This window comes from Rhamphochromis sp. 'chilingali', assembly GCF_963969265.1.
Source record: "Rhamphochromis sp. 'chilingali' genome assembly, chromosome: 10".
NCBI classification, from domain to species: Eukaryota; Metazoa; Chordata; class Actinopteri; order Cichliformes; family Cichlidae; genus Rhamphochromis; species Rhamphochromis sp. 'chilingali'.
In genome coordinates, this window is record NC_137937.1 from 39733962 (window position 1) to 39748552 (window position 14591).

At 45.2% G+C, this 14591-nt stretch overlaps 1 protein-coding gene across 6 annotated transcripts in view; it reads left to right on the plus strand.

Moving 5' to 3' along the window:
* LOC308403499 (regulator of G-protein signaling 3-like) overlaps nt 1-14591 on the plus strand; it is a 31890-nt gene that overhangs the window by 1562 nt on the left and 15737 nt on the right. For 2 of the 6 annotated variants that reach the window (XM_080892970.1, XM_080892974.1), the window contains exons 1-11: nt 297-428; nt 4944-5084; nt 5159-5366; nt 5826-5910; nt 5982-6032; nt 6441-6499; nt 6582-6676; nt 8433-8501; nt 9353-9431; nt 9520-9640; nt 11359-11618. In XM_080892970.1, coding sequence (XP_080749096.1) covers nt 385-428; nt 4944-5084; nt 5159-5366; nt 5826-5910; nt 5982-6032; nt 6441-6499; nt 6582-6676; nt 8433-8501; nt 9353-9431; nt 9520-9640; nt 11359-11618 — 1212 coding nt within the window. In that variant the 5' untranslated portion in view covers nt 297-384. Of the gene's footprint in view, nt 1-296; nt 429-4943; nt 5085-5158; nt 5367-5825; nt 5911-5981; nt 6033-6440; nt 6500-6581; nt 6677-8432; nt 8502-9352; nt 9432-9519; nt 9641-11358; nt 11619-14591 lie in introns of those variants that run through there. The other 4 variants (XM_080892973.1, XM_080892972.1, XM_080892971.1 and 1 more) reach the window with 4 other exon arrangements.

Genomic DNA, 14591 nt, shown 5'->3' on the forward strand with positions numbered 1-14591 from the left:
ACAGAAGTTACGCCCGTTTCCTGACCTTGTCCCTCCAGACTGTCACTACCTCAGCTCGGACAGCCAGTCAGGGTGGAGCTTAGCCACGATCTCCACCATCAGCAGCTAACAGCTGGTGTTTGAAATCAGTTGTTCTAGATCCTCCTAATGCTGCTCCTCGTGAAGCATTGAAAGCGATGAGTGAAAACGTATTCAGATGTTTTATTAATGGCAGATATCAGGGCTCGTGTTATCCCTGCTGTTACCAACCATTCCTCTAACAATGCTGCAGGGCAGGAGCACGATGCTACTGTCCTCTCCTCCAAGATAATGTCAACTCGAGGATTTGTGGCACAGGACTAACGAGAGGTGTGAACGGGTTCGTGCACAGGGAAAGACGGCAGGATGATAAATCAGCGACGGCCTGATGCAGTCCAGCAGCTTCTTTGGTGATCAATGACGAAGTCTCACATTTATTTATCCTTATAGTCTATATATCTGTAGACTATAGTTTATATATCTGTAGACTATAGTCCATATATCTGTAGACTATAGTTTATATATCTGTAGACTATAGTCCATATATCTGTAGACTATAGTCCATATATCTGTAGACGATAGTCTATATATCTGTAGACTATAGTCCATATATCTGTAGACTATAGTCTATATATCTGTAGACTATAGTCCATATATCTGTAGACGATAGTCTATATATCTGTAGACTATAGTCCATATATCTGTAGACTATAGTCTATATATCTGTAGATTATAGTCCATATATCTGTAGACTATAGTCTATATATCTGTAGACTATAGTCCATATATCTGTAGACTATCGTCTATATATCTGTAGACTATAGTCCATATATCTGTAGACTATAGTCCATATATCTGTAGACGATAGTCTATATATCTGTAGACTATAGTCCATATATCTGTAGACTATAGTCAATATATCTGTAGACTATAGTCTATATATCTGTAGACTATAGTCAATATATCTGTAGACTATAGTCTATATATCTGTAGACTATAGTCCATATATCTGTAGACTATAGTCTATATATCTGTAGACTATAGTCCATATATCTGTAGACTATAGTCTATATATCTGTAGACTATAGTCTATATATCTGTAGACTATAGTCCATATATCTGTAGACTATCGTCTATATATCTGTAGACTATAGTCTATATATCTGTAGACTATAGTCAATATATCTGTAGACTATAGTCAATATCAGAGGTGTGGACTCGAGTCACATGACTTGGACTCGAGTCAGACTCGAGTCATTAATTTTATGACTTTAGACTTGACTTGAAAAAATGTTCTAAGACTTGTGACTTGACTTGGACTTTTACACCAATGACTTGGGACTTGAATTGGACTTGAACCGGTTTACTTGAAAAGACTTGATATTTTACCCCAAATATAAAATTTAACATGCATATTATATAGAGATTGAAAATGTGACGTCATTCACGGGTAGAACCGCAAAGGATTCTGGGAACTCGTGGCAAGCGGTACTAGCGCACGCAGGCTTTCAATTAAAATCAGTTATACAGCGATAAAAAGAAACACAAAAATGTCAAGAAGCTGTTGTATTATTAACTGCAATAGCCGGTCGCATGACAGCCACGGGAAGCCGACGGGTAAAGAGATCGGTTGTTATCGGATTACGTCGTTGAAGAGAAATTGTTCAAGCCATGTTTCCGAAGTAACAAAGATGCGACGGATGGCCTGGATTGCAGCCATTCAAAGATCAAATATAACGTCCCAGAACACTCCAGCTCACAGGTTAGTCTGCTCCAAGCATTTACACGAAGGTCAGTGTTTTTTAGTAGTTAATACGTCATTTCCATAACATAATTGGTGATATAGGTTACAAGCAAGTCTGGCGCTGAACAGAAATTGTCGCGCTATGCTCCTTTATTTATTGTGCATAAATAGTGAATTGTCCTGACACAATATTGCGTTTCGCTTCTGTTATTATGGTACATTGACAAAAACATATGCTTTTATTCACAGGATAAAACAGGTTTTTTGTATCACTAATTGCCCAGTACGATTACAGCATACAATATTGTTGTCACTGCTACATTTCTGTGATGCTACCAGAAATTATTTCCACTACTAATTAATTACCGTTGAGCTCAAAGGTCCTATTAATAAACGGTTAAGGAATGTGTATTTATGACGACGATTTGTGAGACTGGTAAACTTATGATACGTACGATGGTCTTTCGTTCTACACGGTGCATTTCAAGGTCCTGCACCCATCCGTCGGTAAACTGTACCTGGGCTTGTTGCAGTGACCGGAAGTTACTAAACTTCATGAGTGTGTGCACTCACTCCAAGAACTGTATGATTATAAATATGCATATAAATATGCTAAGATGAGATAGCTGACTTCATCTAACTAGCAAATGTTGTCCAGGCTATGTTGGTGATACAGTTTTTTTTTAATGTGTATGATATTTTTGTCATGCGATTTTAAAGCCGGTCCTACAACCGCATCCAAGAATAACATGCAGCTTATCTCAGAACTGTCGGTGAAAATTATTCTTGGAGCTAGGTTTAATTGAGCTGCATTTTAAAGAGGTGCAATTTCAAATTTGTGTATATTTTCTAAGTTCACTATTTTGTCATGTGTTGAGAAAAACACAGATTTTAAAATTACATGGTCTAATATTTACATTTAGCATAACTGCAACATTATTTTTTCGTTTTTTTTTTTTTTAAAGACTCGAAAGGACTTGAAATTCAAAGTTTCAGACTTGTGACTTGACTCGGACTTTTACACCAGTGACTTGAGACTCGACTCTGACTTGCCTGACATTACTTGAGACTTGACTTGAGACTTGAGGATAAAGACTTGAGACTTACTTGAGACTTGCAAAACAATGACTTGGTCCCACCTCTGGTCAATATATCTGTAGACTATAGTCTATATATCTGTAGACTATAGTCTATATATCTGTAGACTATAGTCAATATATCTGTAGACTATAGTCTATATATCTGTAGACTATAGTCAATATATCTGTAGACTATAGTTTATATATCTGTAGACTATAGTCTATATATCTGTAGACTATAGTCTATATATCTGTAGACTATAGTCAATATATCTGTAGACTATAGTCTATATATCTGTAGACTATAGTCAATATATCTGTAGACTATAGTCTATATATCTGTAGACTATAGTCAATATATCTGTAGACTATAGTTTATATATCTGTAGACTATAGTCTATATATCTGTAGACTATAGTCCATATATCTGTAGACTATAGTCTATATATCTGTAGACTATAGTTTATATATCTGTAGACTATAGTCAATATATCTGTAGACTATAGTCTATATATCTGTAGACTATAGTCAATATATCTGTAGACTATAGTCAATATATCTGTAGACTATAGTCTATATATCTGTAGACTATAGTCTATATATCTGTAGACTATAGTTTATATATCTGTAGACTATAGTCTATATATCTGTAGACTATAGTCAATATATCTGTAGACTATAGTCTATATATCTGTAGACTATAGTCAATATATCTGTAGACTATAGTCAATATATCTGTAGACTATAGTCTATATATCTGTAGACTATAGTCTATATATCTGTAGACTATAGTCTATATATCTGTAGACTATAGTCTATATATCTGTAGACTATAGTCAATATATCTGTAGACTATAGTCTATATATCTGTAGACTATAGTCAATATATCTGTAGACTATAGTCTATATATCTGTAGACTATAGTTTATATATCTGTAGACTATAGTCAATATATCTGTAGACTATAGTCTATATATCTGTAGACTATAGTCTATATATCTGTAGACTATAGTCTATATATCTGTAGACTATAGTCAATATATCTGTAGACTATAGTCAATATATCTGTAGACTATAGTCTATATATCTGTAGACTATAGTCAATATATCTGTAGACTATAGTCTATATATCTGTAGACTATAGTTTATATATCTGTAGACTATAGTCAATATATCTGTAGACTATAGTCTATATATCTGTAGACTATAGTCTATATATCTGTAGACTATAGTTTATATATCTGTAGACTATAGTCAATATATCTGTAGACTATAGTCAAAGGGTGGAAGCACAAGTCAGACCCCAAATACAGGAAAAGCCAGTGCGAGTGTGCGTGCGTGTGCGTGTGTGTGTGTGTGCGTTTGTGTGTGTGCGCGTGTGTGCGTGTGTGTGCGTGTGTGTGTGCGCGTGTGTGTGTGTGCGTTTGTGTGTGTGCGCGTGTGTGCGTTTGTGTGTGCGTGTGTGTGTGCGTGTGCGTTTGTGTGTGTGCGCGTGTGTGTGTGCGCGTGTGTGCGTGTGTGTGCGTTTGTGTGTGCGTGTGTGTGTGTGTGTGCGTTTGTGTGTGTGCGCGTGTGCGCGTGTGTGTGTGCGTGTGTGTGCGCGTGTGTGCGTGTGTGCGTGTGTGTGTGTGCGCGTGTGTGTGCGTGTGTGTGTGCGCGTGTGTGTGCGTGTGTGCGTGTGTGTGCGTGTGTGCGTGCTCAGCGTCACGTCAGACTGAGCTCATATGTTCTGCTTTGAGCTCAGTTTAATGATGGGTGGAGTTTCTTAAATCCTCTGGGCGTAGTAGTAGTTTTTACACCTACTAGTAGTTTTCCCTCGAGCCGCGCCGAGTGTGTCTAGGGAAACGATCTTCACCTCGTTACTTCAGGCCGACCGTCACTTATTTCTTTTCTTTCTTTGAACAATTTTTGTTGTTGGACTCTTTGTAAAATCTTCTTTTCTTGCCGTCCCTGTCCTCGAGCACATTTGCTCCACTTCCTTCACCGTTTCCTCCGTGCTACGGTCAACACGTTTCCTTATACGGAGCAATTGGACCTTGAGAATGATTGTGATTGGCCAACAGGTGACTAGTGGTTTGAATCGTCTCTGCTGTCTCCTGTAGGCCCTGTGATGGAGCTGTCCTCCACCTGCACCAGGAGGCCCAGCAGCCATTCAGGAAGAGGGGGGAGGGAAGGAGAGGAGACTGTAAGGAGAACAGAGACCCTCGGGATAATCTGCAGAGGAAGAGAAGGGACCGGAGAGGGTGAGGAAGTCACAAAGAATCACCGATCAGTCATCGATCGATCACTGCAGACTCTAACAGCCTGACTGTTACAGGGCTCAGACCACAAACCAGTTCACACCTACTTCTGTTTTTCGGTGTGGCAGCGAGATCCAGATCCGCAGAGCTGAAATCCGAGTGGCTCTAATCAGGAAGACCCGGATTCAGACTGGGTCGAGCGGATTAGACCCGGTTCAGGGTCTGACTGAGCCACAGCGGAACCAGCAACCAGCCCAGAGCACATGGGTCAGAACCCTGTCCGAGGTGGGTCTGTGAGGGTTCAGGCTCTGTCCAGGACTTCCTCTACTACGATACCCAGAGTTCATAGCACCGCAACATAAACACAAGGTTACCATGGAAACGTAAGCTCAACCTTAGCAGAAACAACAAAATGAAGGTTTACATGAAACTTCAGAGTTCATGTTTGTTCTGATTACTTCTTAAAAATGAAAGTAAGTAAAAGTAAATGGAAGCACTCGCCATGACAACGCAGTGATGATATATATCTGCCTGGTCCTTCGCGGCGGCGTCATCACAGTTTGTGTCTTTGTTTTTATTCTTACTGTGCTGCACGGTTCAGCGTCTCCTCTGCTAAAGGTGGCAGTCAGGAAGCACGGGGCTTCCTCGTTGGTTTCTGGGAAATTTGTAGAGTTCTGATTGGCTGCAAAGGATCAGTAAGAATAAAGCGAGACCAGCTCAGAATGATCCATGTTCTGATCCCAGGTTAGACCCGGGTCCATGGGGAGCATTCCTGAGACCAGGACCAGAAGGAGGAAGAAGGTCCAGCCGTCTGCGTTCAGAGGCAGAGGTGCGATCAATCGATCAATGATCGATCGATTTAAATCTGCAACTGACTCCGGCTGTCTCCTTTCTCTGTAGGTCAGCTGCGACTGTCAGTCACCAGAGAGCTGCAACAGCTGATCATTCACAGTAAGTGCTGTAGCAGCCAATCAGAGGAGACCTTCTGACAGTTAGAATAGAATAGAATAATCATTAAAACACAGGTAGAACCTCAGAGTAGCCCAGTAAAAAGTCAGACTAAGTGTGGACGACGGGTGGATAAGCAGAGACTCAGACTTACAGTGTTTGATCAGCTAAAAACAAAGATGGCTGCCTCTCCTACTCTTTGAGGTTCTCTGACAGATTCACATGCAGAGTTTATGTTTATGGAAATAAATATTATCCTGTAATAAATCAGGCGTTCTGCTGTCGGGCTGAACTGTAACTGCGCTGCTGTCGGCACATTGTGGAAGTGACTTCCTGTCCTGGAGCTCAGTGTTCCAGTGATCAATCGTTCATCCGTCTTCGTTTGGTCAGCCTGTTCTCTTCTGTCTGCAGTCCATGAGGCCAGAGGGCTGATGGGACAATCCCAGAGATCATGTGACTCCTATGTGAAGGTGAGGATGTGATGTCAGTAAGTTGATCAGCTGCTACTGCGACAGTCGAATATCAAAGACCTGTTTGTGCATGTGTTCACAGCTGGCCCTGACCTATGACCTGCAACGCAGCATCAGGATTAAAACTGACACGGTCTACAACAACAAGAACCCAAAATACGAGCGCCGCTTTAAGCTGTGAGTCACACAAAGGTTTCTAATCGCACACTTATAGAGACGGCGCTGGGACTCAGGACACCTTCGACTGTGCTATGAGAGTTTGCTGCAGGAGTTCCAGTCTGGGGTCAGACTGGAAATGAACTTTCACTGAAAGATCCTGGATCACGCCATTTCCTGTCCTGAGTTCTTACCTACAGTCTGATCCAGTGTGGAGGTTTCAAAGAAGGCTTCCCGCAGCCAGCAGCTTCAGCTGTACAAACATCACCGTTACCTGCACCAGAGCATGAGCTGTCAGGCAGGCTGGCTCACAGCTCGCGAGCCTCGCCCCCGTACAGTCAGCGCTCCAATATAATAGTTTTAGCTCTTCACAGCTGCAACCATCCAATGAAATTCTTAATAAAAAAGAGTAAAATCAATGAATACAGATATTAAAAATACTGTAGCAACTGTAGTGCAGAGGTAGTGCCACATACATGTACAGTGTGTAATATAAACTGTCCAATATTCCAGCAGCTCAATGTCCTGATGGCTTGTGGGTAGAAACTGTCCCTGCTGCTGTGGGTGTGGACGCTCCTCATGAAGAGCGTGAGGCTGTGGTGGCTGGGACCAGAGAAGATCCTCTGGGCCGTCCTCCTGTAGATGTCCTGGATGGCTGGCAGCTCAGACCTGCTGATGCGCTGTGCTGGTCACAGAGCGTCATAGCTGCTGGTCCTCACTGATGTGATGCCCAGGAGCCCGAAGCATCCGACTCTCTCCACTTGTATTCCCCTCGATGTAAATGCCTCCGCCCCACGAGCTCCTTGGTGTTGCTGATGTTGAGCAGCAGGTTCTTGTCCTGACAACTGATGATGATGCTGTTGGAGCTGGGTGGGGCTGCACAGCCGTGGCCTGCACACACATCCCTGGGGGGCACCGGTGCTGAGCGTCAGTGCAGATCATGTGACACTGCCGATCCTAGTTTACACAATATACTCCTCATGGTGGCGCACAGGTGTCAGTACCTAATAATCATGCACAGCGCTGTGCTCACCCACCTGAGGCTCCCAACATGTCAGCACTGCCAGATGCATTTACGTGTTGCGTCTGAGAGGGGGCGACATTGAGCCTGGTGCACATGTGCATCGTCTGCACATGCATGGATACTACATTGTGGTTATCATGGATTAAGTGGAATCACATACAGCATCAACACTTGTCTGCACTCCTGAATGAAGGAAAATATAACTACTAACCAAGCAGCCAGTTCTAAAACACCCTCCACCCACCTCCATCAGCACCACCATTGAGACAGCAGAATGTGGCTGTGCTCCTGAGGACAGCCGTGGCAGTCGAGGGTCTGTACATGGCAGCTTTGCAGGCTCGAGCTTAGTTTTTCTGAGGGAGATGAGGAGACGGTCAGACGTGCTTTCATCTCCTCGCGTTTGGATGTTTGCGTCCGTGAGTGAGCAGAGTTCAAAGTGCAGACAGAGAGCATGTCCTCCGGCTGCTCTTCATCGCTTACCTGTTCCTTTGTTGCTTAAAGTCGATTCAAACGTTTCGGACTGAAGTCTGGACTCACACTGAAGTGCATCGCTGACCTCTGACCCCAAGCTGCATGGGCACTGTAGCGTGTATCAGAATTGCACACCCTGTTTCTTCTTCCTGTGGAGGGCCGGCTTAAATGAGTGATGCACCTGATTCAAGCCGCGTGCCTCAGGTTGGACACATGTGGTTTACACTGTTTGCATTTCCATTGTGTTTACAGTGTGTGTGTGTGTGTGTGTGTGTGTCTCAGGTGGATCAGAGGAGAGTTCATGCCGAGCAGGTTGCTGGTTTCAGTGTTCAGACGACCTGCTGACAACAGGTGAGTGATGACATCACTCTGACTCTCACCTGTTGAGCTGCTGATGATTGCAGTTCTCTTCAGGCTGGACATCCACACATGTTGCAGTTCACACTCTGGCCTGATGGTGGCAGTGGGGCTCACGTGGTACACTTTTTTAAACACTTTGAGGTCACATGATGAAAAGTTCAGACTCAGCTTGAATTTGAGGTTTCAACATCCAGACTGGAGGAAGAGTTCAGCTTCAAGGCTGCAGGTACCTGCACAGGTGTGGGTCTTTCCTTTCCATGGTCACAACATCCAGCCAGAGAAGAAGAATCTCCAGGAGGAAGACACCTCATTACCTGAGCATGAAGAGAAGAACCACAAACGCAGGAGGTTCAGAAAGCTTCCAGAAACAGGCCGAGCTGCTCCGTCCTCTGATCCAGAATGATGCGGTCGCTCCAAGACGATCAGAACAAGAACCGACTGAACTTAAATAATACAAAATATAAGAAACAGCTCTAGTACATGCAGAACACCACAGAGATGAAATCTGTATGACTGACTGAGAAAGCTGAGGCTCTGAAGCATGCAAACACAGAGCGCTGATGGGCACGCTCAGTGTGTTTGGCGAGAACATGCCGACCATCCTGAGCTCGGTTATTCAGCGTCACAGGGTTTCAAACCAGAAGCTTCACTTGAACCTGGACAGCGAGGACACAAACCAGCCAAAGGATCCTCGTCCCTGTGACCTTCTTCTGCCGCCGAGCTCTTGAAAACAGGAAATCAAATGTTTTACTTTAAACATTCCAATTAAAGTTCACGGCCTGAATTATCTAAGGTTATGCAGACTATCTGGCCTGAAGGCGGTGCTTTGTCTTACTCATCAGGTGTGTCCATCTCCTCAGGCGCAGTCAGCTGATTGGCTGTATGAGCTTCAGGATTGGCTCTCTCGTCTCATCCTGTGAGGTGAGTTAAAGTAATCGCAGCAGAGAATCTCGCACTGACTGTTTATACACTTTGTAACCTGCTGGCTCCGCCTCCTCTGGAATGACAGCCCCTCAATGGTTGGTTCTACCTCTTGGCGGAGGAGTATGGGTGGAGCAAGCACCTGAGAGTGACATCACACAGAAGCAAACCAACAAGAAGCTCTGAAGAGGCGTGTGTGGACATCAGAGGTAAGGATTGGCTCCTCCGTGGTCATGTGACCCCGGTGATTGTGAAGCAACTTTCCGAAAGTCAGTGGAGGAGCTTCACAGTGACCTGTCTGATGATGTCATTCTGTTACAGGTGAGTCAGCTGACAGGTGTTGTGAATCCCATAATTTATTTATATAGCACTAAAAAAACAACATCTAGTGTGAACGCTCAAAGCGGCCACAAAAGAAGACGTCACACACGACGTTTAGACCCAGAGCAAACAGTGTTTGACTGTTTCTGACTTTACGTTTCCCAGTTTTCCTTTAAGTTATAAAGTTACTGTGTTATCTACATTTGGCCTAATAATGATCCTTGTTGCTGTTTTAGAGGAGCGGAGCTTCTAGCTGCAGATTTCTGTCAGAATCTGCAGATTATACAGAACAAATAAAATGTTCACGTTTCTCCAACGCTATCTTCCCAGCAGTTGTACTGGACGGACAGGAAGCGTTCGCGATGTCTTCTCCGGCGCTGATAATCGGCGTCTGTCTTGTGTCAGGGACGTAAAAGACGGATTTAATGCGACATGACCATCAAACAGCAGTCGCTTTCTAAAACATCAGATATGTATCGGATTCAGGACCACATATGGAAGTGACCCAGGTCGGATTTGTAAATATTGGATTTGTGCCATTCACACCGTCACACCATGATCGGATATGAGTTGCAGAGGGTCAGAAAAGTCGGATTTGATGTGCTTTCACCTGCAGTGTCAACGTAGCCTTAGTTTCAGTCGAGATTTGGAGACTGAGTGATCCATGAAGCACCTGGAAAGGAAATAATACTCCAACAGGAAAGGTGTGATGGCCTGCCTGATTGGAGAGGTCAAAGGTCAGCTCAACTGTGGCCGGTCTGCTGTTAAAGTCTGATCTGCGTGTTTGATGTTTGGCGATTGTGGCAGCGTGAAGTCTTCATCTACCGTTATGCTTTAGTTTTATTTATGCAGCGCCAAATCACAGCAGCCATCGCCTCAGGGCGCTTTCTGCTGTGAGGTCGATCCAACAATGACACAGAGTCAGTGAAGACTGTCAGCTACGCTCCACCAGGCGTAGCTAAGGGAGGGTGCAGGGCCACCTGATCCAGCACCAACTGCTTTATCAAGAAGGAACGCTTGAATCCTAAAAGTCGGGCTTCGTGGTGACGGCGCCGTAAGCAGCTGCTTGCCCGTGTGTGGATCCATATATTCGTCTATTTATAGAGGCTGGGGGGTGGGGGGCTGATATAGATTAAAAGTGACTCCTGCTCTCTCACTCATCCCCAGGGGTCCACATGGTTACCATGGTAATGACAAGCAGCCCACTAACCATGTGACCCTCACAATACCTCTGTGCTCATGTCCCTCTCTCTCTCTCTCTCTGACATCATACTGAGGGCTGACTGTGGTTCGCCGGGCTGCACAGAGCGAGCGCGGGACCACAGAAGAAGCAGCTTCGGTCTGCCTGCAGCAGCTGTTTGTTGTTCAGCCCCGTTCTGTGTCACATGATACGTTTTGTTGGTCTCGAGGTCAAATCCTACAGTGTGGCAGCAGCTCTGTGAGCCCGGGCATACCCCTTTACCTGTAGCGTACCTGGGTCTCTGCTGGTGTCCTGGGTGTGCTCAGTCTGCTCCGAGGACAGCCGAGATGTTCTGGAAGAATGCGGCGTGGTCGTGGGATGATGCAGCAGGTGATGATGATGATGATGGTGGTTATCTGCTTGCAGCAGACCTTCGGAGGACTCCGGACTCCACCCCTGATTCTGACCTGAACCACATCGTTGATGCGGCTTCCTCCACCGGTGCGTCCACGGCCAGCCTGACAAAGTCCACCTCCACCAGTGCCACCAGCACCAGCGGGCCAAAAGACCTGATCTCCAGCCTCCACTCTGAGGTCACCAGCTACAGCAGCCACGCCTCCACACTGTACACCAACACCAGCCAGCAGTACGCTGGCCGAGACGGCAGCGCTATGCAGCGAATGGAGGTGAGTCAGCGTACACGCACACACGCCGTTAAACATGCACCAGGAGGAGGTGGAGGTGCGATGTTCACAGCGACCATATCTCCTTCTGTTCCTGAACGTAACGCAACAGACAACTAAGAAGTTGGTTGGTCACCAGAGAGTAACTGTAACTTTAGTTTGGTTTATCTGATCGACAGTGTGTGAAGGTTGCAGTTCCTCTACCGTCCAGCAGAAGCAGCACTAGTCCCAATCAGTGTTGGTCAAGTTACTTGAGAAAAGTAATTAGTAACTAATTAGTTACTTATTTTCAAAACTAATTAGTTACTTAGTTACATAGTTACTTTTCAAAAACATGATACACAACCTGAATACGTAATAAAGCAACAGACCTTTCAGCCCAATTCTACTTTTTCTCCATAATCATCATATAAATCTGAATCAAATGAAAAACTTTTTATTAGTTTTATTAGTTTTAATCATTTAACTTTATGCATCATGCTTTTTAATGACATCATGTGACCGATAATATGGCTGCTGTCACTGTACTGAGCGCCCCAAGAAGGCGGAGCTTCAGTTTTGGTGAATGAAATTCAAGGATTTCGATACTAATTAACAGTAAGATGCTCTCCACAGTCTAGTACAGTTAGGATTAGCTGATAACAAAGCACTCTGCCCTCTTGTCCAAATATGGTCACTTCCTGAAAGAAGACCTGACATGTCTCTGTTGGGTCTTCAGATGTGACTTCACTAACCGGTGGGTGAAGCGTTACTTACAGTGTAACCAGCTGCTGATGGAGCGCGTCCTGCTCAGAGAGGATGAATAATGCTGATGGAGGTTATTCTGAGCATCGTGGTCCTGTTTGCTCCGATTGCTCGCAGGCTCCTCGTGTTTTACTGTTTTTCTGAGAGGCTCATCAAACATTCATGTGATGAATTATGGAGTGAAGCTGCTTCTGTAACCGTCACAAGCTGCTCTCTGACCCCAGCCTCAGAAACATCCGAAACATGAGGTCCAACACAGTGTGTCCTCTGTTCCTGTGCAGAGCAACCAGAGCTCCAGCTCTCAGGTGTTTGTGGGTGTTTGTGGGTGTTTCAGGCAGATTTCAGAGGACTCGCATTCAGATTCAGGAGCTTGGGAAAACATTAATGGTAAATGGCCTGTATTTGTATAGCGCATTTCTAGTCCCTAAGGACCCCAAAGCGCTTTACACAACCTGTCATCCACACATCCACACACTGGTGATGGCAGCTACGTTGTAGCCACAGCCACCCTGGGGCGCACTGACAGAGGCGAGGCTGCCGAACACTGGCGCCACCGGGCCCTCTGACCACCACCAGTAGGCAACGGGTGAAGTGTCTTGCCCAAGGACACAACGACCGAGACTGTCCGAGCCGGGGCTCGAACCGGCAACCTTCCGATTACAAGACGAACTCCCAACTCTTGAGCCACGATCGCCCCGGTATGTTTTAATTTTTATGGTTTGGGGAGGAGGGAGGGAAGGAAAATAACGAGGGTGGGATTAGGTGGATTATGTTTTAAGAAGATTGCTAATGAGTCAAAGCCCTCACAAACACACGTCAGCCCGAGTGTGTGTGCTCAGGAAGTGTGTGCGTGTTATCACAGGGACACATCCACTGTTTTTGTGTGCCTGAGTGTGTGAGTTTCCTGCTATTATTCTGTGTGCTGGTTCCCACACACATACATCCAGTTCACCTCTGAGCCTCTGCTACGCGCTCACACGGGTTTACCTCGATCGGCACGCTGGACTCGGACCTGGTCTGGATCTTCATCCTGGTTTGGATCAGCTCTGCTGAGGACCACTTGGTGGATCCACAGGATTCGAACTCTGACCTGCTGCCATGCACACCATCCACCGTCTGTGTCGCGTCTGCATCGGACAGAACCTGCCTCAGGTCTAAAGCTATGATTATTGATTCCATCGATCAGTCTTGACCTCTGTGCTTATTGATGATGTTGACTGGGACGTTTCATGCATCACAGCAGCTCTGAGACTAAAAGCTGTTTCAGGTTCTTGGATCCAGGTCAGCACAGTTTTCTTTGTTTCTGTCTGTTTAAAAGACAGATAATCGGTATTCAATACCGCCAATCGCAGGAAGCTCAGTTCGCCACAAAAATGGCAGAAAGCAAACTGCTTTCCTGATTGGCTGTGCAGTTTGATGTCACGCCTGGATGTGTGTCATGTTCCTGGGAAAAGCTCCACAGTGTCCTGTGTTGTGTGTGTGCTGTGTAACCGGAGCGTCTCACGTGCTGGTTTCGGGTCTTACTGAATGAAACAGGAAGTTCGTTCTGTTAGAGCAGGGCGGAGGGCGGAGCTACCAGTGATGGAGAGCTGGACCTCAGACGGTTTGGTCCAAAAGCATCAGATGACATCAGAGAACAAGCAGAGCAGAACCACTAAAGTATAAACTGAAACGATGAGCCCAGACTCAAATTCTTTGTGCTAGTTACTAACTTTACTAGCAATTCCTTTATTTTTGTGACCTCTGACCCCAGAGAATAACTTAGACAAAACAGAGTTTTATCTCGGTTCAGTTTCAGCTCGTTGAGAGCAGAATAAGTCAGTCGGCTAATACGGAGCAGAGCTGTTACTATAATGTTGGAGACAAAGTGTGATGGTGTGGTTCGGGACTCAGCTGCAGGGGAGGGGTGGAGCAGAGGGTTCAGGGGCGTGCATGGCAGCTCCCCCATGACTGGGAGCAGGTGCACGTGGAACAGGAGTTCTGTGTGATGTGTGCAAAGTCGTGGTGGGTCTGTGAATGCTGGCTTTCCGTGCACCTAAAAAGTGAAGACTGTGAACAAACAGACAAAGAGACGATTCCCCGACCGACACTTTTACTGTTTGCCTGTCCTCGGCCCACATATGGAAAATATCATTGAGAACCAGAGCCGCACAGATCAGGTGAGACAGTTGACCTTTGACACCATCCTCATCCTGGTCCTGAGTTGTAATTAAAGAAATGGTCTGACTGGCT